This window comes from Psittacula echo, assembly GCF_963264785.1.
Source record: "Psittacula echo genome assembly, chromosome: 2".
NCBI classification, from domain to species: domain Eukaryota; kingdom Metazoa; phylum Chordata; class Aves; order Psittaciformes; family Psittacidae; genus Psittacula; species Psittacula echo.
In genome coordinates this window covers 8,510,241-8,538,081 of record NC_137737.1, presented here as the reverse complement: position 1 = coordinate 8,538,081, position 27,841 = coordinate 8,510,241, and the positions used below count along the sequence as shown (strand labels likewise).

Sequence of the window (27,841 nt, the reverse complement as noted above, 5' to 3'; positions counted from 1 at the left end):
TATGCTTTCCAATACATCTACATTTGTTACCTGCCACAAAGAATTGGTCAGCTGAATTCAATAAACTTAGGGTGTTTTTTACAGCAAGGTTTTAGAGATAATTCAGTTCACTGAGAATTGCATTTGCAATCTAAGTTACATGGTTTTGTTATTATTTTATTTGGGGGGCCCTATTTCTGATTATTACTGCCTATTACCAATACAGAAAAGAAGGAGCTTAACTGGCAACAGATTTTTGCTGGTTTATTTCCAAAATTAACCCTTCCCTTTCCTCCATACATTTCTCCTCCCAGAACTTTATAAACTTACCATAAAATTCTGTTGAAGGGGAGACCAAGAATACATTATAGGCACAGAAGCAACAGCATTGAGAGTCTTCAGTGGGATGACTTGTTTTGGAAAATCTATATCACTGGTAACAGAGCACTGAAAAAAAAAGAGGGTGAAGTTACACTTACATAGCAACAACAGCAACTGAAAGAAAGAAACAAACAAAAAATAAATCACAGAACACCACTCTATAATGTACAAAATTCAAAGTGTTTGTAAAAATTAACCACATCAGCCTTTGAAAAATGCATCAGAGTTTTAGGGTATAACAGTAAGAATAGGTTTAGCAGCAAAAGAGAGGCAAGAATTATTTCTGTGTCAATACCTTTGTTAACAGATCATGGGTTTTTTTCCCCACTTAGTAATAAGTGGCTGTGGTAATATTTTACTCAGAGCATTCAACCTGCAATACAAATTATCTTTGGTATCTTCAAACAGATTTAGCACCTGTTGCTGCTAATACTCTCACTGATGTTAGAGTATTTACTCAAGCCACCAGAGAAGCAACTGAATTCCCCTGGCTCCAGAACAATACACTGCAGAAATCACTTATTTATGGGCTTAAAAAAATTAAATTTTACTTTAATGCCTGCAAGATTTCTATGGAAATAAATTCTTCCTGTGTCTTAACTGCTGCCCTGTTTCCCCATTATGCCTGTTTACCTTAACATCAAGCCTTTGATTATGCTCACTATTTACTAAGGAAAAATGAAAATTAACTCTTAATATGCAACTCTGGGTATGCCAATGATTTTTTTTCAACTCTAGGACGTGACTTTTATCTAGATTCAGAGGTTATATAGCCTCCAAAAGATAAACATGCCATAGAAATACAGACAGCTTCTAGGTTATTCTTGCATCTATTCAACAGGTAACAGATACAGATCAACTTTTCTCAAGTACTTGGACAGCAGTACGAAGAACTCTGGAAGAAAAGTTACAAACAAAAGCAGACAGGAACATACAAAGCTAGGGAAAGTACAACAAAGAGGATTTGGAGGTAAACAAAGTTTAGAACAGCTATCATAGCTACCTGAAAGGAAAAAAGGAAGTGGAGACAAAAGATCTTTCTCCTTTCCAGAAGGGAAAGATGAACAGAGCTTCACATTTCTAAAGAAATACACAAAGTAATGTAACAAACAGTATACAGAGACAGTACCCCGGTAGAATGACACAAGCCAGATTTATTTCTTTTCTTTTTTAATCTGCAGCACATGAAATTAGATTTCTGCTGTGGATACCAATACTCAAGATACTGTCCTATGCTAGTGCTTTATTTCCATTTCAGGTTAATGTTTAATTTTCTAGCTAGCAATCATCTAGCATATTTTTGCTTTTATCTTTGGAACTGGAAGCCTCAGCCTGACAAATAAACTATGTCAAAATGACTGTTTGGTACCAAGTCTCAGTCACATTGCCCCATTGTTTTGGGATGGAATTCAGCTTAATGCTTATGAGGTTAGCACAGGACATGTTATGGTCTCTGGCTGATGCTGACTGGACTATCCACTGGCAAAAACCTATGCCACCAGTGATATCCTGCAGGCATCACCAAACACATGGAGGCTCTCACAAAACCTTTCTATCAGGTCACTAAACTTCTAGCCAGTGGCCTCTGCAACTCTGAAGAAATTCAGCATATTAAGAAAAAAAGAGATTATTAGAGGAATTTTTTTAAAACCCCCACCATTTGTTTTTGGTTTCACTTCTCTCGCTATAAATTATGGCAATCCTAAATCAAGCAGTGGAGTTCCGATTCATGACACAGAGCCTGGATTTGAATGCAGTAATTAGCGTGCTCTAGCAGTTCAGGCAGGAAATCAATTCAGGCAGGAAATTAACATAAAATAATAGTGAATCAAGCTAAACAACAAAGAAAATAAAGAGGAATGGTAAGGAATGATCATCTTGTAACACATACAAAAAAAAGTGAAAACTGGATATCTACCCTGTGTCAATTATCAGACATTCTGATCCTATAGTGCTATATAATAGGTGTAGAGCTGTACATGACTAGTTGCATATTCAATCATGTTTAAAAGAAAACACTTCAGTGAAGGTCACTGCATTTAATCATGCATGCACACAAATGCACCTCTGTGACACACACCCCTCAGTTCCTCAATAAAACTTTAGGAAAATATGACAAATTTCCTTGAAGAGAAAGTGTTTTGGTTTAGGTTTGTGAGGGTTTATTTACCCTGTGTACAGTAAAGTATTTTCATTCTCATCCTATTGAACTAAGTTAGCTTTCCAGATTATTACACATGAAACATCAAACCAACTTAGTTTGGAGAAGTGCCTAAAGAGCAACTGAGAACGATGAGAAATTAACCTGGGCTGAACACAAAGTTGGAGTACCCTTAAACCAATGCTCAAGCTACCAACATGAAAGACAGTTTACGTGCTCAAACTGCATCACCATAATGAAAGTGGATTTCATAAATCTGATGCCCAGTCTGCTTGTGCAACACAAGGGTGCATCAACTCAACTAATTCCTTTCAGAACCTCTGTGGTTAAATTACTTTAATAAAAAGATTTTTGTCAAGTGGGTATGTTCACAGCTTTCATGTGCTTTAGCTCAATCAGAACTAAACTAAACACTCATTTGTTCTATCGGGGGTCAACTCCAACATGAGCAAGATTAAACTCCCAGTATCAGTGAGACAGTTAATCAGTTTGATTAAAGGATGCTGCAGTAAGATCTGGGTATTATCAGAAATAAAGAAGTTTCACTTGTGTATATTGATCCAAGCTAGGTAACCTGCTACATATTTATTGCTTTCCACAAGTCATATGATTGAAGTAAATAACAAATTCTTTAAGAGACTCATACACAAAATATTTAGCTGCCAAGTCATGCCATGCTGGAAAACATAATAAAGAACAGGCAATTTTCCAATAATAAACCAAAAACGTGTTAACAACCTTGTAAGTGGGATTACCACAACACATGTTAACCAACCTCCCTGGTCCCGCGCAATGAGCTCACAGAAGTCATGATGTGAACAGGCTGTATCCTACGTTGTTTCCATTCTTGATTTAAGATTTCTGTTCTTTCCAGTATCTTCTGACGATTAGAATTAAACATACTCTAAAAATCAATCACAATTGTAAACGTTACAAGGAAATCAAAGACTCTAAATTCAGCTGCTAGCATCTTAAGGAATTATAACATTTACTAAAACAATAAATAAAACTAGATAGGATGCAAAAAGCGGCCAAAACTCAAGATGTCCAAATTTTGTTGAAATGTCACTATCCCTATCTTTGACTCAACCCATGTTTTCAGGTTAGAGACCTACAGGTTTAGCATGGAACTAAATTCTAAATGGAATTGGAAAGAATATGTGGATGAAGAAGTTGCGGTACTTGCTCTCCGCCATCTTTTCTGACACTTAGCATGCCTGATTCAATCACATATGAATGTATCATATCTGTTTATAAGATCAGAGTTAAGACAAGCTTTCAGTATGTTAACAAAGTATTTAACAAAATTGTTAGCGTAGGTGTTAACTGCAGGACAACTCATACTTCAGAAGATCAGGTTTTGTAGCATTTTTCAAGCAAATAGAGCCAAAAGGTGACAATACCTTTACTTCATCTGCACGTCGGAACCTCTTGAGCTGCCTCAGTCTCATATATTCTGATTTCACACGTTTTCGCCAACAAATTGGTCCCTTTTCAGATTTTTTTCCGGTTTGACCCATGATTATCCTACAAGAGACAAATGTGATGTTAATCTTACCGGCTCTGACACCACTGCTTACAGAGGAGGTTAGAGTGAAGTTAGGTAGGATAGAGACATTCCTGTAATACTTTTCATATTGAACTCCTTTAATTGCTTTCAGACACTTGCAATCCCATCCCAATCCAAAGAAAATAAGTAATATATACTTGAGTCATAGGCACCAGAATTTTAATTACAAATCAGTGAGACCCTTCATATTTGCTTTAAGCACTTCTAATGCCTCAAGATACCTAATTGATTTAAAAAGGACTCTTCATCGAGGCCTGTAACATTAGGACAAGAGGTGATGGGTTCAAACTGAAAGAGGGGAAGGTCATGTTAGATACAAGGAAGAAGTTCTTCCCTGTGAGGGTGGTGAGACACTGGAACAGGTTGCCCAAAGAAGTAGTAAATGCTCCATCCCTGGCAGTATTCAAGGTCAGGTTGGACAGAACCTTGGGTGACATGCTCTAGTGCAAGGTGTCCCTACCCATGGCAGGGAGGTCAGAACTGGGTGGTCTTAAGGTTAAGGTCCTTTCCAACCCTAACTATTCTATGATTCTATAAATTTAGATTACCACTGCAAAGATACACACTGGAATCTTTGCGGTCCCCTAAATCAACTTCTGTACAGTTATGCTTCTGGCAGACAAACCTTCCCCTCCTTGCAGAAGGGATCTTCTTCAGTAAGATATCAACTCCTTGAATAGACTTCTGAAGTTGATTTCAAGGGCAGAGAGCTACCCCAAAGTACAGTCCTCCTACCCAACCACTCAAGTGTCAAAAAGTTCTAGAATTCAGACAAAAAGTTTTGAATAAGCCAGAATAAGACAACTTGCTCTTTTCCCAAGTATCCTACAAAGCCCCAAACTGTGCAGCTGGCTGCAAACAGGACACTGATACCAACTTTTACTGATCACCTTCTTAGTACCAAGTGCTTCATTTTAATGTTATAGGACTGTTGGCAACATAGTTGTATTTTTACATTATAATCCAAATGCATTGCTAGAATATGCCAATCTGCTCAGCATTTTTCAAGCTCCATGACCGTATGCTGTGACTATGCTGGCAGCGACTATTTTGACAGCATCCTGAAACAAAACCACAACATCCAAGACTGCCTTCCTCTCAAGAGCTGTACTATAACAATCCACAGTATTTCGCTGAATAGCTCAAAATAGCATTCACAATAGCCGTTGTGGACTGAAAGGCTGAAATGCTCAGTTGCCCAAGGTTCATACATTCTCAAACAAGCATAATCGATTTGAGCATAGAAATACAGAATCAACCAGGTTGGAAAAGAGCTTTAAGATCATCAAATCCAACTGTTACCCCACAACTGCCAACTCCACCACTAAACCATGTCACTGAGGGCCTTGTCTACATGGTTTGTGAACGCTTCCAGGGATGATGATTCCAGCACTGCCCTGGGCAGCCTGTTCCAATGCCTGAGCACCCTTTCAATGAATTTTTCCTAATATCCAGTCTAAACCTCCCCTGGCACAATTTGGGGCTGTTCCCTCTTGTCCTATAACTTGTTACTTGGGTGAAGAGACCAGCCACCTTCTGGTTCCATCCTCTTTTCATGTAGCTGTAGAGAGGAATAAGGTCTCCCCTGAGCCTCTTCTTCTCCAGACTAAACCCCCCAGGTCCCTCAGCTGTTCCTTATCAGACTGGTGCTCAAGACCCCTCACTAGCTCCATTGCCCTTCTCTGAACCTGCTCCAGCACCTCAATGTCTCTCTTGTAGTGAGAGGCACAGAACTGAACACAGTATTTGAAGTGCAGCCTCACCAGTGCCCAGTATAGAGGGATGATCGCATTCTTGGCGCTGCTGGCCACACTAGTACTGATATAGGCCAGGATGCCATCAGCCTTCTTGGCTGCCTGGGCATAAGCTGGCTTATGTTCAGCCAGCCGTTGACCAGCACCCCCAGGTTCTTTTCAACCAAGCAGCTCTCCAGCCACTCTTCCCCAAGCCTGAAGAGTTGCGTGGGGTTGTTGGGGCCCAAATGCAGGACCCAGCACTTGCGTTTTTGAACTTCATACATTTGGCCACAGCCCATTGATCCGGCCTGTCCAGATTCCTCAAACAATTCCACCCCTTCTAAATATCAAGGTAGGTAAAGATGAACTAAGGTGTCTTCTTCAGGCTGGAGTCAAATGCCCAGTGCTTCCTCCCCTACCCCACACCACAGCTCCCCAGCAGCCATGTGTACAGCTTTATCCAAATTATTGAAAGCTCTTTGCTGCTGTAGGCAGAGCTCTATTTTCAGCAGTTTTGTACAAGTCAAATTTGCATTCTATCAGACTTTATGATGATGCGGGGGGGGGGGAGGGGATCAATAACAAACCAGTTTATTCTCAATACAGGTTCATTTACACTGAACAAAATGTAATAGTCTATGAGAGCCTGACATCCATTCTTATGCAAGGCATTAAACAATATTTTGTAAGAAAAACTGTTGGGTTTTTAGATTTGAAATGAGAATGAATTAACAAACAAATGGCAGAATTGCCACCCCAAATGATGGCAAGTACCCTTCAAGGAAAAAAGAGTATAAAAATAAGCTTCACCTAATGCCTGAAGCACCTAACTAGGCAGAGGGGAGGGACAGAGAACAATCAGAGGCAGGTAAATCTAGAGCAGTATTAAAACATAATTGCTCTGCTTCCATGCCTCAAGGCAGCAAGTTGAACCAACCTCTCTCTCATTTGCCACAGCACCAGTGGTTACAAGAGATAAAAAATATAGATTAAAAATATCCTCCGCCATTCATGTTGGAGCACAGTAAAGACAATCGGTGAATCAAAGTGCACTACAGTATTGATTAGAGAACAGCGTCAAAGCATTATGTAGTGCAGGAAACGGATTATATTATATGCTAACCTAAGCAAAGCAAAAATATGGAAAAACATCCCAGTTACTGGATATAAATTGGAAATCGAGTAAGTCTCGTTAAATAACAGAAACACAGAATTTCAGTTTAAGTAATACAAAACAGAACATCAAAATCACTTCAGTTATGGTTCAGCCAAAAGACACGGACAAAGTACCAATGAACGCAAAAGATAATGAAAGCTCAGCTGACAATATTGAATCCCATCAAAACAAAGCACAGATTATGTTACTTACTCCAATCCTGCACCAACCACAGCCCCTCTTATTCTAGTTTCCTGAAGAATAACAAATGACTCAGGCATAAAAAAGAAAAAAAGCTTTCTTAACCAAAATTAAATTGCCAGATAAGCCCTGCTCATCAAAATCAGGTCCACATGGAAATCATACATAATTAGATTAAAACCAACAAAACAAACAGAATTCCCATCTTTCTTTCATACGACTGAAATGCAGTTCCCAGAAGACCCTGCAAGCAAGGATTTAAGACCTGAAACATATTCACATTGAACAAACAAATACAATCTATTCCATTTTTCAGTAATGAACATTATTGTTACCTCCTGTATTAAAATGGTGAGTAAAATAATATCTCACAAGAAGGTAAAAACTTTCTTTTAAAACAACATAACAGTCAGGTGATTTATCTGAGAACAAATGGGACTTACAAGAACACTCTCCTCTTGCACTAGTTTCAAACTGCTATCTGGGGCACAACATAAACAACAATTTAACCTTCAAGGCACCAAGCAACAAAACACAGAGAATGAAAAGACGCACTGTTGCTTTTGGCAAGTTATAGCAAGAAAAAGTTCTTCTAGGTAAAGTAATAATGTTAATGAGCAACAGTCAGTGGGATACACATAGTACATTAAGTCAAATATGTATAAAATTAGAAATGGCCTCTTAAATGGCAAGTCCATATTAAGAGAGAAAGCACTAAGTGGGAAGGAAGTATATGTGTGTATCGGTTAAAGAAAAATTACAGATAAGGAAAAACCAAAGTGTCCTGGACACATGTTTGTAAAACATTAATCTTGAAAAATCCCTGAAATCTATTCATGAATTCTGAATTTGAGCAGCAGATTTTTAAACCGAGTGATCCGTATTTGTATGTTTAGGACAGTTTGGGTTGGAAGGGACCTTAAAGCTCATCCAATTCCAACCCCCTGCCACGAACAGGGACACCTTCCACTAGAGCAGGTTGCTCCAAGCCTCATCCAGCCTGGCCTTGAACACTGCCAGGGGTGGGGCAGCCACAGCTTCTCTGGGCACCCTGTGCCAGCACCTCAGCACCCTCACAGGGAAGAACTTCTTCCTTGTATCTCATCTCAATCTCCCCTCTGCCTTATGCAAGACATTAAACAATATTTTGTAAGAAAAACTGTTGGGTTTTTAGATTTGAAATGAGAATCTAAAGCCATTCCCCCCTTGTCCTGTCACTACAGGCCATTGTTAAAAGCCCCTCTCCAGATTTGTAGGCAACATCACCAAAGGAGAATTACACTATTATTAACACATGTACTGTGGTAAGAGGCAATTGGTTTTCTGTCCTTAATCTCAGAAGAGAGTGGGGGGGGGGAAAAAACCCAAGCAAACACAAGACAGAAGGCGGGGTAGGGAAAGGAGCAGGAAGAGAACAGCATATTCCTGGCAGACAGGGTTAATTATCACAGTGCAATCGATCTCTAATCTTCACATTAGGACTACAGAAATTGTCAGTGGCATTTGGCTAATGTCAATTCAAAGGTTGCCTCCAAAACTATACATTTAAGAAACTAAACCTGAGAAACTAGGATAAGAAGTTTCCCAGCCAAGGACAGCTCATGCTCGTCAGGGCTGGGAGAGCAAAAAAAAAGGAGTCAGCAAGATTAACTCCTACAGAAGGGTGCTGGACACTACCTCCATCCGTGAAAGTAAAGGCAATTTGGAGAATTAAGACTTCAGGGAAACAGCAACAAAAACTAACCTCTGGGGGTAAATTCAGGATTGTAGATGCTGTCTCCAGCCTACTGTTGATTCACCTGCACTAGTACCTAGGTGTAAGAACAACCTTTTCCAAATCACTTTCTTCCATCATTTCTGCTGTTCACATTTGCAAGTACTCTGAGCTGTAATAAACTACACAGTTTGTTACAAGAAAAGCCTATCTATTTGCCTTAAATGATGTTTTATGCAGTCTGCAGCCAGGATTGCAGAGCTAGTGAATGTTAAGATCAATTTCTCAGAACTAGTCAACTTCCCGTATAAAGTTTCAGAATATTCCCTACAGCAGCACAAGTGGCACAAGCTAAATCCCATCTGTCTAAGAATAGTTTATGGCCCATCTCAAGAAGACAGCATAACATTAAGCAGTTTCTATTTAATAAACAAAAACATGATACTGGATTGTCTTAGTGCAATGATTTGATTTTGAAAGCCCCCAGGCCATCTCCCACTTCCCTGTCCCTATTTCCCCTTCTGAATACTGTTAGCCGATTCTATTGTTTTAACATCTGTTTCTTTCCCATTTTTTCATCCTCTTCAGATGAAGGGCCTACAGAGCTAACTGCTACAGATCCCAATCCTAAGAACTTTTACCCAAAAGAAAGAAACTATGTAGCAGCCAACTCAGCTATTTATGTGCAGATTATCTCATGTCCAAAATAGATACAAGAAAGCAAGCATAACTCTAAAGCAGTTACTCTGTTTCTACCGAGAGCTCATCTCCAAGAGCGCAGAATGACTTTCTCAACTAACACTGCCAGACCTTACCTGGTATAACACTAATAAGGGAAACCCTGCCATAACTCTCCTTGCAGCAGAGGGAGCACTGGAAGCATGGTGAGACATCCCAAGAGATGCTAGCATCAACCTGGTACAGCCATAGGCAGACAGTCTCATTCCAAGCTGGGCAATCAACCTGGTGGCAAGCAAAGAGATGCATGTGCCACACTTAAATGCAAAGGCTTAATACCCTGGGTCCAAAGCTGTACTTAACCCAGCCAGCTCATACTAATGAGAGATCAGTGTAATCTAAACAAACCACCATTAAGAATAACAAAACCAACAAAACTAACACTTCTTCTTGAGCAATAAGGTGCTTGAACTATGGTATTGGGAACGAGACACACTGAACCCTCCTGAACACTGATTTAAAAAGACCCTACAGGAAAATAAAAGCAAATACATGGCTATTCTTTTCAGTTCTTACTTGTGCTTGCATAGCTGGAAATTAAAAACAACAAAAAATGGCAATGACCTAGAGGAGATACATTTGTGTTTCAAATAAACTCTGCTGAGCATTTCATAATGATGTACAAGATCAACATTCTTTACAGGAAGCTGTAAGACACTTCATGCCTATAAGCTTAAATGAGCCAGTGCTTACTTTCAGCAAAGCATGTACAATATACCTAGAATTCATAAGAGAAAGAAGTGTAGAAAAATTTCAGCCCAAATTGTTTCTGTTTTGCCTACAGAACATAAAAAGTGCCTTATTTAAAGACAATGTCCTATTTTGCTTCGATCATTTTTGGCAATATCCATCAGTGACAGACAAGCACACAGATAATTCTCTAAATTAGGCAGTCTATTCAAGCAGTCATACTGCTGTCAAAGACTATATTTAAGCTCCTCTGGCTACAGTGCCAAATTTCAGGGGGGAAAAAGATCCAATGAAAATTTTCATGCTGAAAAGCATAGGAGAACAAATGAGGGGCTCTGCCCTTTTAAAAGGATGCTATTAGTTTCAAATTGCGCTTAATATTACACAATATTTTAAACTAACAATGTTATATTATCTTCCCTCTACTCAGGATTTGTTTGGAGATATTCCTGAACTAAAATATACTATGTGCAGTGTAACTTCTCAGCTCTTTTACTGTGAATTAATCTATGCCCAAAAGGTTATTCAGATCTTTTAAATTTATGCATACACTGGTACAATACTGCACTTCAGAGCACTCTTGACCAACAGTTCCAATGAAGGAGCAGGGTAGGGAAGGATATGGAGGGGGAGGATGCAGGATAATATAAAACCCAAGAGGGAAACCACATGTGCAGCCTGACGCAAACTGAGCAATAAAATCACGGGGCTTGTTCTCTGGAGTAATGAAAGAGTAACAAAGGAATAAAATAACTCAGATGGGGCAGGTAGGGGGGAAGTACTACTTCTACCTCCCATAAAGCCAAACACAAACACTTTCACATTCGCTTCTCAGAACCTTGATTTCTAAAACCATGCGTTTAACTGCATGACCCTGCCCCATGAGCTACACCATGCTGCTTCTCAACCTCTTCTACCTCACTGTGAACAGTGATGCACTTTCACTAAATTCTGGATGCACTGGTAAGCTCAAAACATGCATCTGAGCTGGCTTCATGAACTGTCACTTCAGATATCATATTTACTCATTTAGATTCAATGCTACAAGGTACTTGCCTGTGTAATTTCTTCAGCAGTGGTGGCATCTCACAATCATCTCACCCTTCCCAACTCTTTATTCTCACCTCAACACTGCCTATAAACTGGATTAAACTAATGATAAATAAAAGCTCTCTTTGTGATTGTTTTCTGAAACACCGATCAGTTTGATGATGCCATCCACAACTGTGGCTTCCTGTGCACAACCATAAAGCAGGAAGGATTTGTTAGGCACTCAGGCCAACAGCGTGGCTCTCACCACAAACAGGCACTGGCTTTATACATCAGGTTGCCCTGGAGTGGCAAACATGCTCTTTAGCTGGAAGCTGTTATCAGATGCAGACAGCACACAGGTCTCTTAGGCTCAGCATACACAAAATCTTACTAATGGAGAAATTCTTATCTATTAAACCCTATCTGAAGCCATCATTGAACTTCTTGAAGCATCTACAAAACTTGTGGTTTAGTTTCAAACAACAAAAACCAAAACAAAGCCCACAAAACAACAGCAATAACAAACCAAATCACCCCCCAACACACCCTTCTATGCTGCTTCTCACACTAAAAGAATTGTTTTGATCAGGCAGCAGAATTTAGGACAACTTTCACGTTCAACTCAAAAAGCAGAATTTTGGCAACAGAAGAGATTAACATGATTTTCCCATAAGCCTGCAAAAAATTCAATACTTGCTAGAAAACAAACAAACAAGGAAGATAATGCATTGATTTTTTTTTTTATTAAGCTTAGACATCAAGTTGTCAACTTTCCAAAACCTCATGAAAAAATAAATCAAATTACAGAATCATAGAATAGTTAGGGTTGGAAAGGACCTTAAGATCATCTAGTTCCAACCCCCCTGCCATGGGCAGGGACACCCCACACTAAACCATGTCACCCAAGGCCTCATCCAACCTGGCCCTTGAACACCGCCAAGGATGGAGCACTCACAACCTCCCTGGGCAACCCATTCCAGTGCCTCACCACCCTCTCAGTAAAGAACTATCTTATGTTACATGATTTTACATAGCATGATACAATGAAATGACTGTTCAACTGCAGCTACAGATTTTTTCATCTATGCTACACTAAAACGTACTACTTAGAAACTCTTGGAAAAACACTTTACTTCATGCACCCTAAATGCAAACCAAGACAATATTCTCTATGAATCTATCTTAAACCTTTCTGGAGGAATCAGTTTCTAATAGACTCTTATTACAATTCTCAAGCACCTGAAAATAAACTATCAATAAAACATATTGCCAGCCTTCAAAACAACTGACTCCAATGTTAACCATAAAGCAATGCTGTAATCTGTCAGACCCGTCTCCTTCATTTATACCAAACTTTTCTCAACAGCACAGAAAGACTCATGAAAACACTATGGTCAAGAAACAATATTACTCGCTCGGGCTAAGTAAGAAAAGTTACTTACTGCTGCGATTTCAGAGCTGCTATTTCCACATCAAGTTATGCAAGCTGCAGAGGCGGGGGAAGAATGACACTCCCAGCACCTCAAAGGGCTTTTTACCTGTGCCATCAGCAGACACACAAAAAATACACCTAGAAGTTTTGTGGTTGCTTGCTTGCTACTCTCTGGATTTTCTAAAGCCAGACAACACATGGTTTTCTTCCTAACTTATCTATGTAAAATAGCACATTCTCATTTCCATGGGAAGAAAAATATTCCCAAGGACACTGACAGCTTGGGTATTTCAGACACCAAACCAGACCGATTAACAAATCTCTAGCTCTGAAGTACACCACCACAGGAAAGATCAACATAGTTCATTAATAACATTTCACTACAAAACCAACTACAGCACATTGAATCTTTTACAGAGCTAGTCATAGAAAAGTAGATGGGAGTAAACTCAACTGTGTTTTTTACTACTCTACATTATAGAAATGTTGTATTTTAAAGTTTATAGTGCAGTTCAACCTATTTTTAATCAAAAAATACCTTATCTCTCCTTTAAAATTAGCATCATGTTGTTATTCCATATGCTGAAGTACTGTATCATTAAAGGATGTTTAAATTTAGAGAGAGAACTTGCAGCAAATGCTACCATTAGTTCAACTACCTTCCTCAAATGCTATTTAGTGTCAGTTTTGCCTGGAAAAGATATCATCTGTCTGCTGTATCAGTGGCCCCTGATCACTTACTTCTGCCTCTACTCTGCCTTCTCTGCTGTGAGGGCTTAAGTGTTATGATTCTGTTAATCAAAATAGGTCAGGAAAAAAAAAAGTCTGTCCGAACAGCCCAGAAAATAAACACACTTAGTTTTTAAATACAATTTTTCAACAAAATCAGCTCCACAAGCTGGTTTGCTCAGCAGCCACATGAATTCTTGAATCAACACAAGTAAAGGGGGACAATACTGGGGCAGGAAAAAGAGGCAAAGAACAGAAACTGGAGAGGGCAGCAGTTAAGGCTTCAACCGAAGTGTTTGTCAAGGCACGTTGCCTCTCTGCCACTCAGTTTTACAAGCATGGAAAAGTTATTCTTAACAACCAGAAACAAGAAATATTTATTAAGCCATCAGTGCCAGCTGTGCCACCCTTCAGCCAGATAAATGCCAACAGGCTCTTATCGGCCCACAAAAGTTTAACCTCCAATGGGCTCTGTTTGGCAGTATCTAGAAGAAACTGATTTAAACAGGTAACTCCAAACAGCCCAATCTGTCCTTCCTCACTTGACTAGTTTCAGTCATTGTGGATCACGCAGGCTAATGCAACAATCATGATCAACTCCACTGAGATCCCACGTTCTGCAAGATGTTCTTGATTGCTCAAGAGATGGAAACTGTTATACAAGCTATCGTTAAAGACAAAACTATCAATTTTAACAAACTTGATGTAAGGGAGAGAACCATGAACAGCCCCAGACATACCAATGCCATAACCCCAAACCAAGAAACAACGTCTGTGTGCAAAAACAAATGTCCAAGTCTCAGAATACTTCCTTTCCCTAAAGTCAGCAGAAAAATCCTGGCTTGCAAGCAGAATTAAAAGCCCGTGTTTTAATTGCAAGGCATTTTACTCTCAACCCTAACACCTAACACTAGACTGATGATGGCTGTAGGCTTTCCAGGTAATATAGCAGTGCCAAAAGCAGGAGGTCTGCTGCTATGAATAGGCATGTTTTTATTATGAGCAATTAAGCTCCTATTATTGTGATACAGTTAGTTACTCACAATTACTACTTGCAACACTAAAATACATTTCACTTAGTAGAATCCCTTCAAAGGTAGTTGTCTGTCACTACAATAGTGGGGGGGGGCGGGGAGTTATGTACTCTCTGTGACGTAATCCATGGTTACTACTTTATTACCATTTATCAAACACAATTTAACTTTGAAGAACAACTTAACCAAAGCTAAGCAGCACATTCACTTACCTATTTGCTTTTGGAAGCTGATGACAAATACATCCTCTTAATGTACTTCTCAGCTAGGACTGGAAAAGGAAGTGGGATCTTAAAATGGCATTCGTTTCCTCCCTTCATTGTCTGTCCGCAATACTTCAGCATCTCAGAATTTACACAGCAAACATGATAAATTTGATTAAGGTGATCCGTTACCTCAAATCAGATCTCTTCAGCACTCAAAAGCGGCGGTTTTTTTTAACTGGTCCAAATTGCTCATGCTGGCCAGATAAGCATTCAATCTGGCAGGAAAGAAGAGGAACCATGCAACCAGGGACAAGAGAAAGGAGCAAAGACTCTCCATGTCAATGTCAGTAATCTGTTAGGGCCTATTATCCACCTGCCTTAGATTACAACACTTCCATACCAAGTAAAACATACTATTCACACCATGTAATTTTTTTCTTTACAAGACTCTGCACAATCAGCAAAGCAGTTAATGTGGCAAACTACTTCTGTGCCAGTAGCTCTCAAGAAACACATTTCCTGCTATCTCTAGATCTAGAGCTTAAGACTGCTCTGAAAAGATGTAGTGAGTAGCAAAACAACAGCAGCAACCATTTGTAACTTGCCTACATTAGTTGCCATTACAAGACAAATATAGAAGAGGTCTGTAGCAAAGGAAGAGTGTAGGTTTGTACAGTTCAGTTCTGCCTCATACATCCCACTAGAGATATTCACAACTGCACATATTCAGACCATTGGTTAACAACGGTTATTTTCAATCTGCTATTATTTGTACAAGTCTAAGGCTTCAAGGCATGTTCCATTTATTCTTAATTATTTAAGAATATTACATGTAGGCTCCCTAACTCCTAAACACTCTAAACCATGGTTTTGTCTGTTTCTGGGCCTTATCAAAACTGGACAAGTCACTTCAAGAATTTCAACTAATACATAAAAGAATTAATTCCCTGAACAGCGTGTTTTCTTACACAAATCAGAGCCAAACCCAGACAATCACAGAAGCTGTGCATTAGTCTAGACCTTCTGCTGAGACATGACCTATGCTAAATGAAAGTACAAGAGGCAATGGACAATACAGGAAGGGATTTCACTTCTTCATAGGGAGGAAACTCTTCAACAAAGTGCAGTCCAGCATAGGAATTCATGAAGCCAAGAGGTGCTGGAATCTTCAATGTTCAAAACATTTTAAAAGTGATCTGGAAAAGACGATTTCAGTGTTGGCCTTGCCCGAGTGGGAGACTTGAGCAGATGACCTCTAGATGTACCTTGCAACCTGAACTATTCAACTCTGAACTGGGTCTGCCATCTCAAAACCAGGGGTTGTGCTATTTTTAAAGCTGATGCTATAGAGTTTGCTTGCCTTTTAAATTCCAGTTTAATATTTCAGAAGATGAAAACCATCACCACTGCATTCCAAAATTCTCGGTATTTCAATCAGCTACATGTACAATTTGGAAAACACCGCTATTATTGAGAGCAATAAATTGTGAATTAAAATGCCTAAGAGCTTAATCAGCCCCAACTCTTCAGTTTTGTGTGTAAGCACCGATTTTTCTAACCTGTAGAAGTATTTATGTTACAGACTCCTTTAACAACTCCATCAACTAGTTAGTTCACACACCCCTTCTCACTACTATTCCATGTGTTTATTCATTTGAAGGAGGCCTCTGTACAGTTGGAGCGGTACAGTTGTATGGTACAGTTGGAGCCTTCAGTTCTACCTCTTAGCATAATTAAAGACAGATCGGAAAGCTCTTCACTAATGAAGTGTGTTGTCTAACTAGAGTGCTACATACTCTTCATAAAGTTATCATTACTTTTAAAATTACGATAATAAAAAACCACCATAAAAGCGGTCTTCTTTCAAATTAGTTGTCATCTTATCCTAATAGGTTTCCGCTCCTCTTATAGCCCAACCTTTGTGCCTTTGAAGTGTCACTCTCTTCAGATCTTTTATTCTCTGCTGCTTCAGTGACTACAGCCTTACCTTGCACTCGGTGTACTTCAGATCAGGAGCCTGACCTCTACCCTGGAAGGTTAAACTGTTGTTTGATTCGGGGTTTTGGTTTGGTTTATTGTTTGTTTGGTTTTCCCCAAAGTAAAATGTCACTTTTAGTTTTTCATTTTTAAATAAACTTGAACACATTCTAGAAAAAAGATAAGTCAAGCAGGACACATGTTCACAATAAGCAACTACTCTCTGACCTGCTTCCCTGCAACTCAGATGTGCCTCCTCAATTATTCCTTCCCAAGCACAAGGTTTTTTGGACCTTGTTCTTATCCCAGCAGTTCCTTAAGTTAATAGCTCCCAATGGATACTTCAGAACACACAAGACAACCGAGATGCTTTTCTGTATCTTTAGAGTAAGAATTTCAGCTTCTTTCAAAAGAGGCTGAAAGAAAAAAAAAAAAGAAGTAAAATCACCATATAGTGACAAATTGCCAATTGTTCACCACATGCTGCCTTGATCAAGATGTCCATCATAAACAAAATAAATGTACATACCCTTCTCTTACAGCTGTGTGAACAGCTATTGGTGAAGAGTACAGTTTCATGATATACTTCATTCAATCGAATTCCTTACTTGTAGTAGTACTACTAGCAAACTACCTTATTAATTGTAATGACTATATTTTTACTCATAGTGTTATTCCCTAAATTAAAACTAGTTGCAGTGGTTACTAAATTATTGACATAAGCAATACCTTTACACTGATTAGCTCAGGTACATCAGAATTCCTTCCAAATGACTGATTTTTTTAGCTTTCCTGTAATAACAAGGCTGATGCATCCTTCTGCATACATACTCTGCAGTATCTTCTGATATAAGTAGCAAACACAAATCAAATATGACATGGTTTAGAGATCACCAAGTTATATATGTTTTCTGTAACAGATTAACAGATTCATTAAGACTGTAAGTGCTCTGGCATTATGAAAAGCTGCAGTGTGAACTCCAAATAATAATCAGGGAAGTCCTGACAAACAAAACAAATTCATCCTGTCCACTGGCATGGCCAAGAAAAGTGGCCCTATCCACCTCCTGACTTCTGCTTGCCTTGATCACAACATCTACCTTCTTTCATCTATTACTGTTTCTAGTCTGTTTTTACAGTTAAATGAATCTACTCAAACACAATTTCTTGTTTATTTCCCACACATACCAGACAAAAACTGCTTGGAGGACCAGATGGCTTTGACCTCTACTTCATGCCGATATTCCTACAAAACTAAGGACTTTTACCTGCCACTTGTTCCTGCACTTGTGCTGTCATTTGCCTCCTGACAGCACAAGCACTTTTGCAGCCAGAGACTGACAGAAGCAAGGAAGTCCTCTGGCTGAAAATACTTGTTACTTTTGACTTAAGTGGCCATCCAGCCACTCTGTCCCCATCTAAAGACACTGTGAACTATGGCCTTAGACATTCATTTTTCAGCTCCTTGTGAGAGCAGTAAATGCCAAAGCCTGCAGATCAGGTTCTGAATGTGCTCAATCCATACTGAAACTCATACCACTTATTATTTGAAATGCTCACCTCGCAGAGTAAACCCGAGCAGTTCAGTTACTGGCACACAAGACAGGCAGAAAACAAGCCAACTCTAGAGTTTACAGAACTCACATTTTCTTCAATCATGCTCCCCATCTGATTAAAAAATAAAATACAATGAGAAAATAAATTGCCCCCCCACAGTATTTTATTTCTTGCTTTCTCCTCTAAACAGTTCATTCATATAGATAGTTTAACACTATGCTGCTTGAATATTATTTTCAGGAGTTTCTAGCACCATTATAAACCAAGCAGAACAAGGAGGAAAGAAAGAATGAAGAGTCAAGCAGCTCTTAGGATACTAAAGAGAAGGAAACTTTCCTTCACTTCTTTTTTCTTCCTGGAAAAAACATGAGGAATCTTAATTTATGTTGTTACTGGTTCTACGTTAGAATACTTTATTTCTATTGTTAGAAAACTACCAAAGCAAAGCAACTACCAGGTATTCAACATCCCTTACCTTATCCACCAGCATGTTAAAAACTTGCAGCTCAGTTTATAAATAGCTGAGACCTTTCAAAAGGACTTCAGAAAATATAACCAAAATTTTCTTAATATCCAAATAATTTTAACCAATCTGCTTCCAAGATTTAAATAAGGAAAAAAAAGGGGAGAACTCAGTCTGTACAAAATCCCCCAACCATTTTAAAAGTTTTTGGCACTAGCTATAGATTAATTAAGCATTAAATACCTGAGTAAAATTCAACAGAACTGCTCTAGAAAACAAGCTTATTTCATGTTGTCTACCAGCCATAAAGAAAGAGGAGGGCATCAGTCTGATAACTTTTTTTCCTCTAATAGTACACTGCCTTTGGATTTACTCTGACATTACCTCATCTTGTGGGAGTCCTTCATTTAGAATATTTGTCAAGAAACGATGGCATAGCTACTTCTCAGAGTTTAATAATATGAAAGTAAAATTTCAATACAAATAATTAGATTTCCAATACATTTCCTTAAACAAATACAAGAGTAAAACAAAAGAAGTAATCCAGCATAATTTGTTTTCAGGCAGCCCTTAAAAGAAAAACAGAAACCTTTACTAGTGGTCAATCGGTCTGCATATGTCAGCCCGCAACTTTCAAAGGCATTCTTGCCTTGAGAAATTAAGTTCTTTTTCTGTATCCCCCTACAGTTTCACCATTCAGAGAAACAAAATCAGACATGAACTAACTACTAAATACTATGCAAAGCGTAAGAGTAAGCATTTCAAAGAGAATTCTTCTAAACTCCTTATATTATTCCTTTGCTCCAGAATATTTTAACATTACAAATGTTAAACAATATTAATTGTTAAATTAATTTTTAAACAATATTAATATTAACAATACTTTTAGAAAAGTACTGTTTGGGAAATAAAAATCACAAGTTCCAGTACTCATCCATTTGGGTGGGAGAAAAGGGAAAGACAGAAGGGTAAGATCATGACCAAGTATTCTCTATTAAAGATCAAACCAATATTAGCACTAGGTGAAATCAACTTCAGTTTGGGCACCATCAACAAAACACTATGCATTAAGTAATGCAACTATTTACTTTTTACTTGGATAGCTGCATGCATGAATACTTTTAACTATATCTGCGCACACAAAAGGACTATATGGAATAAAAAAACAAATAAAACCTTTTAAATCTCCAAACAGCAGGACAGCAACAAAAAGTTTCAAGCCCAATTTTGACCATGCTTTTTACAAGTCACTGTTAAACCCATCCTACATTTCTTACACGGGACCAAGCCTGGCTATTTGTCGGAAGAAAGCAAATTTTTGTTGCAAAACACTTGAACTTCACCTTTGAGTAGTTCAGATGTGTACCTCAATTTCTCCCTTCATACTCATTCACAGACACGCAGAAGAGTTTTATGACTCCCACACACATTCCAAATAACCCCTGTTGCCCAACACCTCCATCTCCTAAAATTCAGCTTTTTGATATCCTGGATAAATCTGGCAGGAAAAGTAACACTTGCTGAGAACATTTAAGGCATGTCTCCACAGGCAAAATAATTTAGGGTGTGAATTTGAAGTGCACTCACTATTCCACCCGAACTTGTTCTGTGGACACACCTTTTTTACTCTAAAATCTCCAAAATAGCCACAGGTTCTTCAGCTCAATCCACACACACAGAAGCAACCCCCACTCCAAAATCCCTGCCACACAACTATGAAGTGGTTTGACAGCTATTCCACCCTTCTTTCCCCGCACAAATAGCCTGAACTTCGAAAGACATTAATTACATTTCCATGTATGCAGTATTTACTGTAAGAAGTCTGGCAAAATTTGAAGCTGAGCTGGTATTTGCCAATTGTCTGAAAACTCCAAAATGAGCTTCAAATGATGAAAGCATAGGAGTTACTTACGCCACTGTCATTTTAGAGTCCTCAAAATAACTAGGTTTAATGTATGGCATCCCTACCCAAGACGAAATGTTGCTTATAAAGGGAAAATAAAACATAACTACTTTTCCAGCAGCTTGATTTGAAGGAGGAAATTAATAAGAAGTTTATCTTATAAAAAAGCCAAAACAACCAACCCACCTCCCCAAAAAAATCTACAGTGAAAGAATATAATCAAACAACTCTCTTAGGCTGTGGAAGAGAATTACAAATAGTAAGGCTTTGGCACCAGTTACGTCTCCCCAGTTTGAAAGCAATGATGAATTGAACACCAGTAATGGTTAAACTAATTTAAGAATGAAAGAACTTATGTCAATCTCTTCCAATAGTTAAACAGCAGATTTAACATTGCATTAAGCACATCAGCAATAAATACACACTAGAAACATGGCAAACTAGTGGACATATAGCTGGGAGATGATTAAAAAAAGAGACGATAGTAACTTAATGGCTTCAATCCATTTGCCATAGTATAGTTTCACAGGTAATCAAGCATCTGTAATACACATCTGCCCGATTTCTGACAGAAGCAGCAAACTGAATTTCATCTCTAGAATTTTTCATCTTATGAGTGAAAAACTAAATCAGACAACTACACACCAAAAATATAAAGCTTGCCAGATCCACTTACGTTCAGAAACATGGAAAGGAAACCAGCTCACATTAAAAATAAAATAAAATAAAATAAATGAGTCTTAAGGTTTGAGTTTCCTTCCTTTCAAATACTTTGTTCTTTAAATTACATCTGATTGGGATTTAAACCAAGCATGCAGGCTGTGAAAAAGAGAACGTATGGCAGGAAAAACTGAACCAACCACGTAAAAGGCAGAATGGGAAGGAGCCAGATACAACAAAAACTGACAAGGGAAACAGGCCTGGTTCTAGATTAAAAAGTAATTTTAAAGTATAAAGAAATCATGCCCTCCTGTAAAGCTTTATTTTCAGTTCACATCCTCGAAAATCCAGGATGTGGACTGTAATTTGTACTACTTTGTGTAATTATATATACAACATCAGTCATACAGAAAAAAAGAAAAGTAATAGCAAATGCTGAAGCTCATCTGCAATTGTGTATCAAGAAAATCATTCTTTGCACACAGTAATGCACCAGTTTTACCTCATTTGTTAATGAGGTCCTATATATGCAAATGAGAAGCTCTGGAAGCACTACATAACATTTTCAAGCAAATGACAATATCACTGTGATCCACTCAAATCGTTTTGCTGTTATTTTTATCTACAGCATTCAGAATGTGCACACTATCTAGATTTCCAAATGGCCTTCTCACCTTAAAAGTACTACTGCTTTTACCATTAGAAAGGAAGCACAGCATGTGTTATAAATTGTTCCAAGACAACAGTATTTTTCACAAATTGAGCAGAAGCACAAATGCTGAAAAACCCTATATGCAGACTTTGTCAGGTAGCCAAAAGATTCCTAAAATAAGGACACAACCCACATTCATCTGGGAGGTGTTTGTTTTGTATTTACATTTTTTTTCTGGACTCAGCAGAGACATTAACAGACATCCTCTTCTACCTCTTTTTTTTTTTTTTTTTTTACATGAAAACTAATTTGCGAGACTGTGCTAAACTTACTGGTTATATATTGAAGAATTCCTCTTTTACTATGTTAAAAAGAAGCTTGATTTATCAATGCTCTATGCAAATTATACTTTTCACTCTTAAGAGTTGCCTTTACCCAAGCTTACCAGTGTTACTTTACCCTTTTAATTCAGAAAACATATTTAGACTATAATATGACAGATAGATTTCTCCTTTCCACTGAAAATCCAAACCTCAAGCCCACATTCTGACACATCTTAATGGAAATCTAGGCACACAACTAGAAAAAATCTGTAACAATCAAACTACCTACTATGATCAGTTACAGAAAGCAGCACTGTCACTACTGGCTTAGTAAACTTCACTGTTCCTTGCTTAGAGCTCAATAAAAACTACTGCCTCCTCCAACAAATTTCACTCTTTAGTTTCACCTCATCCATAAACAGACATACACAGCATCAGCCCAGAGCCTTTAACTGATCTCCATGAGAACAGACAGAATACCTGCCTAGTAATTCTGTACATTGTTGTCCTTTCAATCTTTAGCTCAACAAAACTCTTGGGTATATACTCAGAGCTAACAAACAAACCTAAGCACTCTGCTAACTTGTAACCAATGTTTTTATCATTCCCCTGGGAAGCACCTCTCCCTGTTTTGCATCCATTTTATACAAGGTTTTTCTTTGTCTCACCTTTCTTCCTCCCAGACGCTGCCACTTAACTGAAGTTACAACCTAAACTATGTCAGTACTGGCACAACTCACCCATTTAAAGATCGACTTAGCCACTCTAGAACAGCTGAGCAAGTCATATATAGATGCTAAATGTATAGATACATGTATAGATACTTTTCTAGATACAGACAGCACAGATGCTGTCTTCAATCAGACATTTCAAAGGGCCCAGCACTTCTTTCCATGGACCTTACTGACAGCAGGAACAGAAGGTTGGTAGTATCTTTAACATTAAAATAAACCTCCAATTACTCTGCTACGGCTTCTGTTAACAGAGGGCTTGGTTCCTAATGTACGTATTATTCAAACACCTCAGCAAATCATTAAGAATTACATTTACAGTTTGTAGACCATTTCCGCCATGGTTTTAAAAATCTGATATACTGAATGTTGCTTGCAAAGTTCATTCTGTGAAGCTGACCTACCTGACTCTGTAAAATCCCTTGTATAACAAAGGCCAGGTCCTGCTCCTGAGCTTTTCAGCATCCTTGCTGGGGAAAACTTTATCCTCCCACCACTATTAAGTTTCACAGACACTTCTCAAGTCAGCTAAGACACATCTATAAACGCTAACTGTACAGCTACAGAACTTTCAGATTACAGCCAACACTTAAAGTTTCCCACAGCCCTTTTGCTCAAATACAACAAAAAGCAAACATTTATTAAATCTGCCTTCTGTCAGTATTGCAGCCATTTTTAAAAAGAACTCTCTTCAACCACATGAATGTAGTACAGTCACCTAAAATCATTTCAGTTCAACATTATAGCTGTGAACATGTACATGATACACACAGCAAGAGGCTGAATCTTCTTGTGAATGGTAACAAGAACAGATTTTCTTGTTTAATTTCAAAAGCAATTTTAGAGTGCACCAACTTTTCTGGGAACATTGCTGGAGTGCACTGCATGTTAGATGTAGCTTATTCTGACATGAACTGCTTTACACAAAGTGGCAGTCAGCTTGCACCCTTTCAATGTATAATGCAGTTAATGCAGTCAATAATGCTCTACAGAAATGCCTTTCTTGCTAAACCCAAGTGTTTTTGGAGGTAAGCAGAAGTACAGGAGTATCTTTACATTTCACCTAGGAATGTTGCAACGTTACAGAAAAAACAAAAAACCATTTGAATGCACACCTGTAACAAAATCACCCTATTTCAGCTGCGGCAATCCCAGCAGGAAAGTTAAAAATATACTGAAAGGGAGAAAAAAAAATTAGCTTGATATTCAAGTCTGTGGCCTAAGTTTACACACTACCACATCAGTTCGTTTTAAACTGAGCAAAGATATTTTATGACCTTTTGATGATGTGGATTTTCAGTGTCAGAGTGAAATCACATATTAAAAAATTAGCATTTCTTTTTTTCACCAATTTTTGTCCTAAATTAGAATCTTGAATTCTTCCAAAGTTCCAGATTAAAAGAAGTGTTGACATCTCACAGAATATTTTACTGTCACATATTTCTCCACAGGTTGTTTAATTGTTACTTTCATTCCTCATGTAGACAGAGGAAGGAAAAAACATAATTTATTTTTCCCCTCTTTTTTATTTTTGGTAAAGGAAACTCCAGAAGAAATGTACCATTTTTGATGTAACAATCTTAAAGCCAGTACTTGATAAAGCACTGGCTCTCAAAGTTGAAAAGCACTTGACACATCACCCTAAACTTTTGAGTCCTATCTCCTAAAATCCTAGAAGCACATTTTCTGAAAGACTCTGTAGATCTTAAATATTCTCAATTTAATAATCTAAAGTGAGAGTAGTTACAATACGCTGTGTACAAGTAATACTCACCCTTCTGAAGACGCTTTATTGTTACCACAAATAAACATTCCCCGGACTCTCAATTTGATATAGACACTAGGGACAAACAAAGAACGACCTTTTAATTTCTATAAATCACAAAGAACCTGAATGCACCAGCCCCTAAGAAACCATAAAATAAAATTAACCTATCTATGATCACACTGAAAATGCTGGTAAAATTCTTCACTGAAGTCTGTATTAGTAGGAATCAAACCCATAATAGCTGAAACTACAGTTGCTAGACTTAAAGACGAACCTATCCTCCAACAGTTAACCAACCTTGTTCAAACTGTTACAGGCTTCTTTTTAGAAAGATCAAGAATCTGAACTTCCAGCTCTACATTTAATAAAAAACACACAAACTTTTCTCTAGCTCCAATAAAACAAAGGTAGCACTTCTTAAGTTAGAATTAAGTATCTTGAGGAATGTACAAGTTTATTACCCCATTCCTGCTGCATCTGTGTACGGACTGCTTTCCTTTTGTCTGCTAATCACTATTTCCAAATTACCACGAATACCTGCTAATGTCAAATACATATGCGTTATGACCACAACACGCCGATTTTTTCGGCTTTATCCAGTCACACATCTGTTGCTCTGGGACAGTTCTGCTCAGTGCTCTCCTTCACACCTCCCCAAATACCCTAGTTTTAGATAGCGTTCTGTACACCCCTGCTTGGCAACATCAGATCCAAACCCGGCGATTTCCAGCTCCCTATGAACTTTTCTTGCGGCGCTCTGGAAGATCAGGATCGCGCGGTGCCCTGCGAATCCTTAAGATAGGAAGTTCGCCGGAGCCACCGCCAGACTGATTTACTGCCTCGCCCTCAAACTCCCTCCCCGAAACGGGACCCTTCAAGGACAGGAGGGGACCCCGACGGGCGCCGATCCCCAAACCAGCACCGGCTTCCAGGGCACTGGGGTGAGGGCGGGCGGCCCGGGGCGCGCTCAGCCTCCCCGCCCGGCTCACCCCGCCGAGTGCCGGCTTCCGGGAGGCTGAGAGCACCCGAGCCCGGACCGGACCTGTCCGAGCTCCGTCCCGGGAGCCCGCCTGAGCGGCGGAGAGCTTTGTGCCGTTCGCACCACCGGGGCGAGACCTTACCCGGCGTACGTTAGGCGCACATGTACCTCCGCTCTGCCCCTTCAACCACACCGCGCCTGAAGCCGCCGCATGCGGTCGGCAGGAACGGGGAGGAGGGGAAAGAAACCGCCGGGTCTTCCCCATTCTCCCTTCATCCCTGGAAGGAGAGGGCAGGACGAGCTCACCCCCAGCAGGGCGGGGGTCGGCACGGGAGCGGCCGGCCGGGCTGCACGGAGCCAACTTAGACAAAGGGCACTTCAGACTCCATGTCTCCGCTCCAGCTGTCACCGGCCGGGAGCGCGCGTGTGTCGCCGTCGCCGCACCCCTTCACCCTTCCCCGCCACCGCCCCCCGGGAGGAGAAGGGAAGGGGGCCGGGAGAGGCGGCTGCTCCCTGGGAGCCGTCGCCCCCCTTCTCCCCCTCCCCCCTATTATAAAGCACCGGTTATAAATAACCGCTCCCGGCGCCAACGCCTCGAACCGGCGCGGTGCCGGCCACTCACTCACCCGCCGGCCCGGCCTCTCGCCGCCGCCCCGCCGCCGCCGCCGCCGCCGCCGCCAGCTCCGCTCCGCTCGCCCGCCCGTTCTCCCTCCCCTCAGCCTCCGGCTGCCGGATTCACCCTCCCGGACCGAGCGCCAAACGCGGCGGCCCAATCGGCATCGTTCTCATTGGCGAGCGCCGAGCGCCGCCTCCATTGGATGGACGCGGACAGGGGTACCGTCCCCCCCACCCCGCACACACACCCCGAGCCAATCAGGAGCGGGAGGGGCGGGGCGGAGGGCGGGCGCTCGCTCCACACGTGCGGGGGGGGCAGGGAGGGGTGGGGGGACTCTTTGTTCTCGCGCTTCCCCCCTCCCGCGCCCCGGCTCCCCCCTCCACAGCGGGGCCGGGGGGAGTTGGAACCTTCCGCCGCCTCACGTTGTGCAGGGGTGGCGGGGTGTGTGTGTGGGGTGAGGATTGGCGGGCGGCGGGAGGGGCCGTGCGGCTGCCGAGTTTGAATCAGTTCGAAAGTGGGAGCCGTAACGGTTTTAACGGTCCCGCCGCGCGCGGGAGCGGGCAGCCCTGAGGGAGAGGGCGGGAGGGACAGGGGGAGGGCGCTCCCCTCAGCCACCGCTCTGCTGCTCCCCGCCTGTTGCTCCCCCGCCGGCTCGCCCCTCCGCCCGCCCTCACGGCGCCACATCGAAAGGGTCTTGGCCGGCTCCAGGCCGGGCCGCTTCCCGGACCCCGCCGCTGTCGGCGGGCTAAGTCACTTGCGGAGCTCCGCGATGAGCCCTCGTGTCGCGTCGTTTGACCTTCGCTTACCCAAACTTCAGCGGCGAGAGCCCTTCTTCGTGCATCGCGCCGCTCCCCTTGGCTTTCTCTGCCTCGCCGCTCCGCATCCAGAGCGGCTTCTCGGCTGTCAGAGCCCTGCCCTACCCTGTGGTGGGAGCGGTGATAGATCACAGCAGCAGCACGGTGCCCGCTCCACATCGCGGTGCTTGTTACGTGCTGTCTCCAGCCTCGGAGGTTGCTATCGTTTTCCCTCGTTTATAATCTGTGAGCCATGCTCATCAATCTTGTCGCTGAGGTTGTGTTTGAGGATTCCTGCTTCTTTAGCCTGCTGTCATCTCGCTCTTCTGTCACTTCAGCCTTTCTTAAGCCTAGCTGAAAAATAAAATTGCAAAGATAAGTTTCCTAACAGGTACTTTTGCTTTCCCTTGTGACTGTATCCCTTTCCTGCACATCCCAAATGTGAGCCCCATCCTTGCTTCCACAGTATTCCCGTCATCCTTCCTCACCAAATACCATCTCCCTTCTTCCTTATAAATACCTGGGTACATCTTGAGTGTCAAAACGCCAACATGAGCAGTGGCTGCTGTAATGAAGCCCTGAGTGGTTAAAGTTTCTTGCAGGGGAAATAAATCTCAAGTGCAACCTGATTCCCAAATCATGCATTTGGCTTACATGTC

The 27,841-nt window shown here is 40.5% G+C and overlaps 1 protein-coding gene across 2 annotated transcripts in view; it reads right to left on the bottom strand.

Annotated features, from left to right (window-relative positions):
• EZH2 (enhancer of zeste 2 polycomb repressive complex 2 subunit) overlaps positions 1 to 26,444 on the bottom strand; it is a 51,558-nt gene extending 25,114 nt beyond the window's left edge. The window contains exons 1-5 of one of the 2 annotated variants that reach the window (XM_080611185.1): positions 26,399 to 26,432; positions 24,800 to 24,865; positions 3,925 to 4,048; positions 3,297 to 3,425; positions 310 to 426 (exon numbers count right to left, since the gene is read on the bottom strand). In XM_080611185.1, coding sequence (XP_080467311.1) covers positions 310 to 426; positions 3,297 to 3,425; positions 3,925 to 4,048; positions 24,800 to 24,837 — 408 coding nt within the window. In that variant the 5' untranslated portion in view covers positions 24,838 to 24,865; positions 26,399 to 26,432. Of the gene's footprint in view, positions 1 to 309; positions 427 to 3,296; positions 3,426 to 3,924; positions 4,049 to 24,799; positions 24,866 to 26,398 lie in introns of both variants that reach the window. The other variant, XM_080611186.1, reaches the window with a different exon arrangement.
• Between the last annotated feature and the right edge of the window lie 1,397 nt (positions 26,445 to 27,841).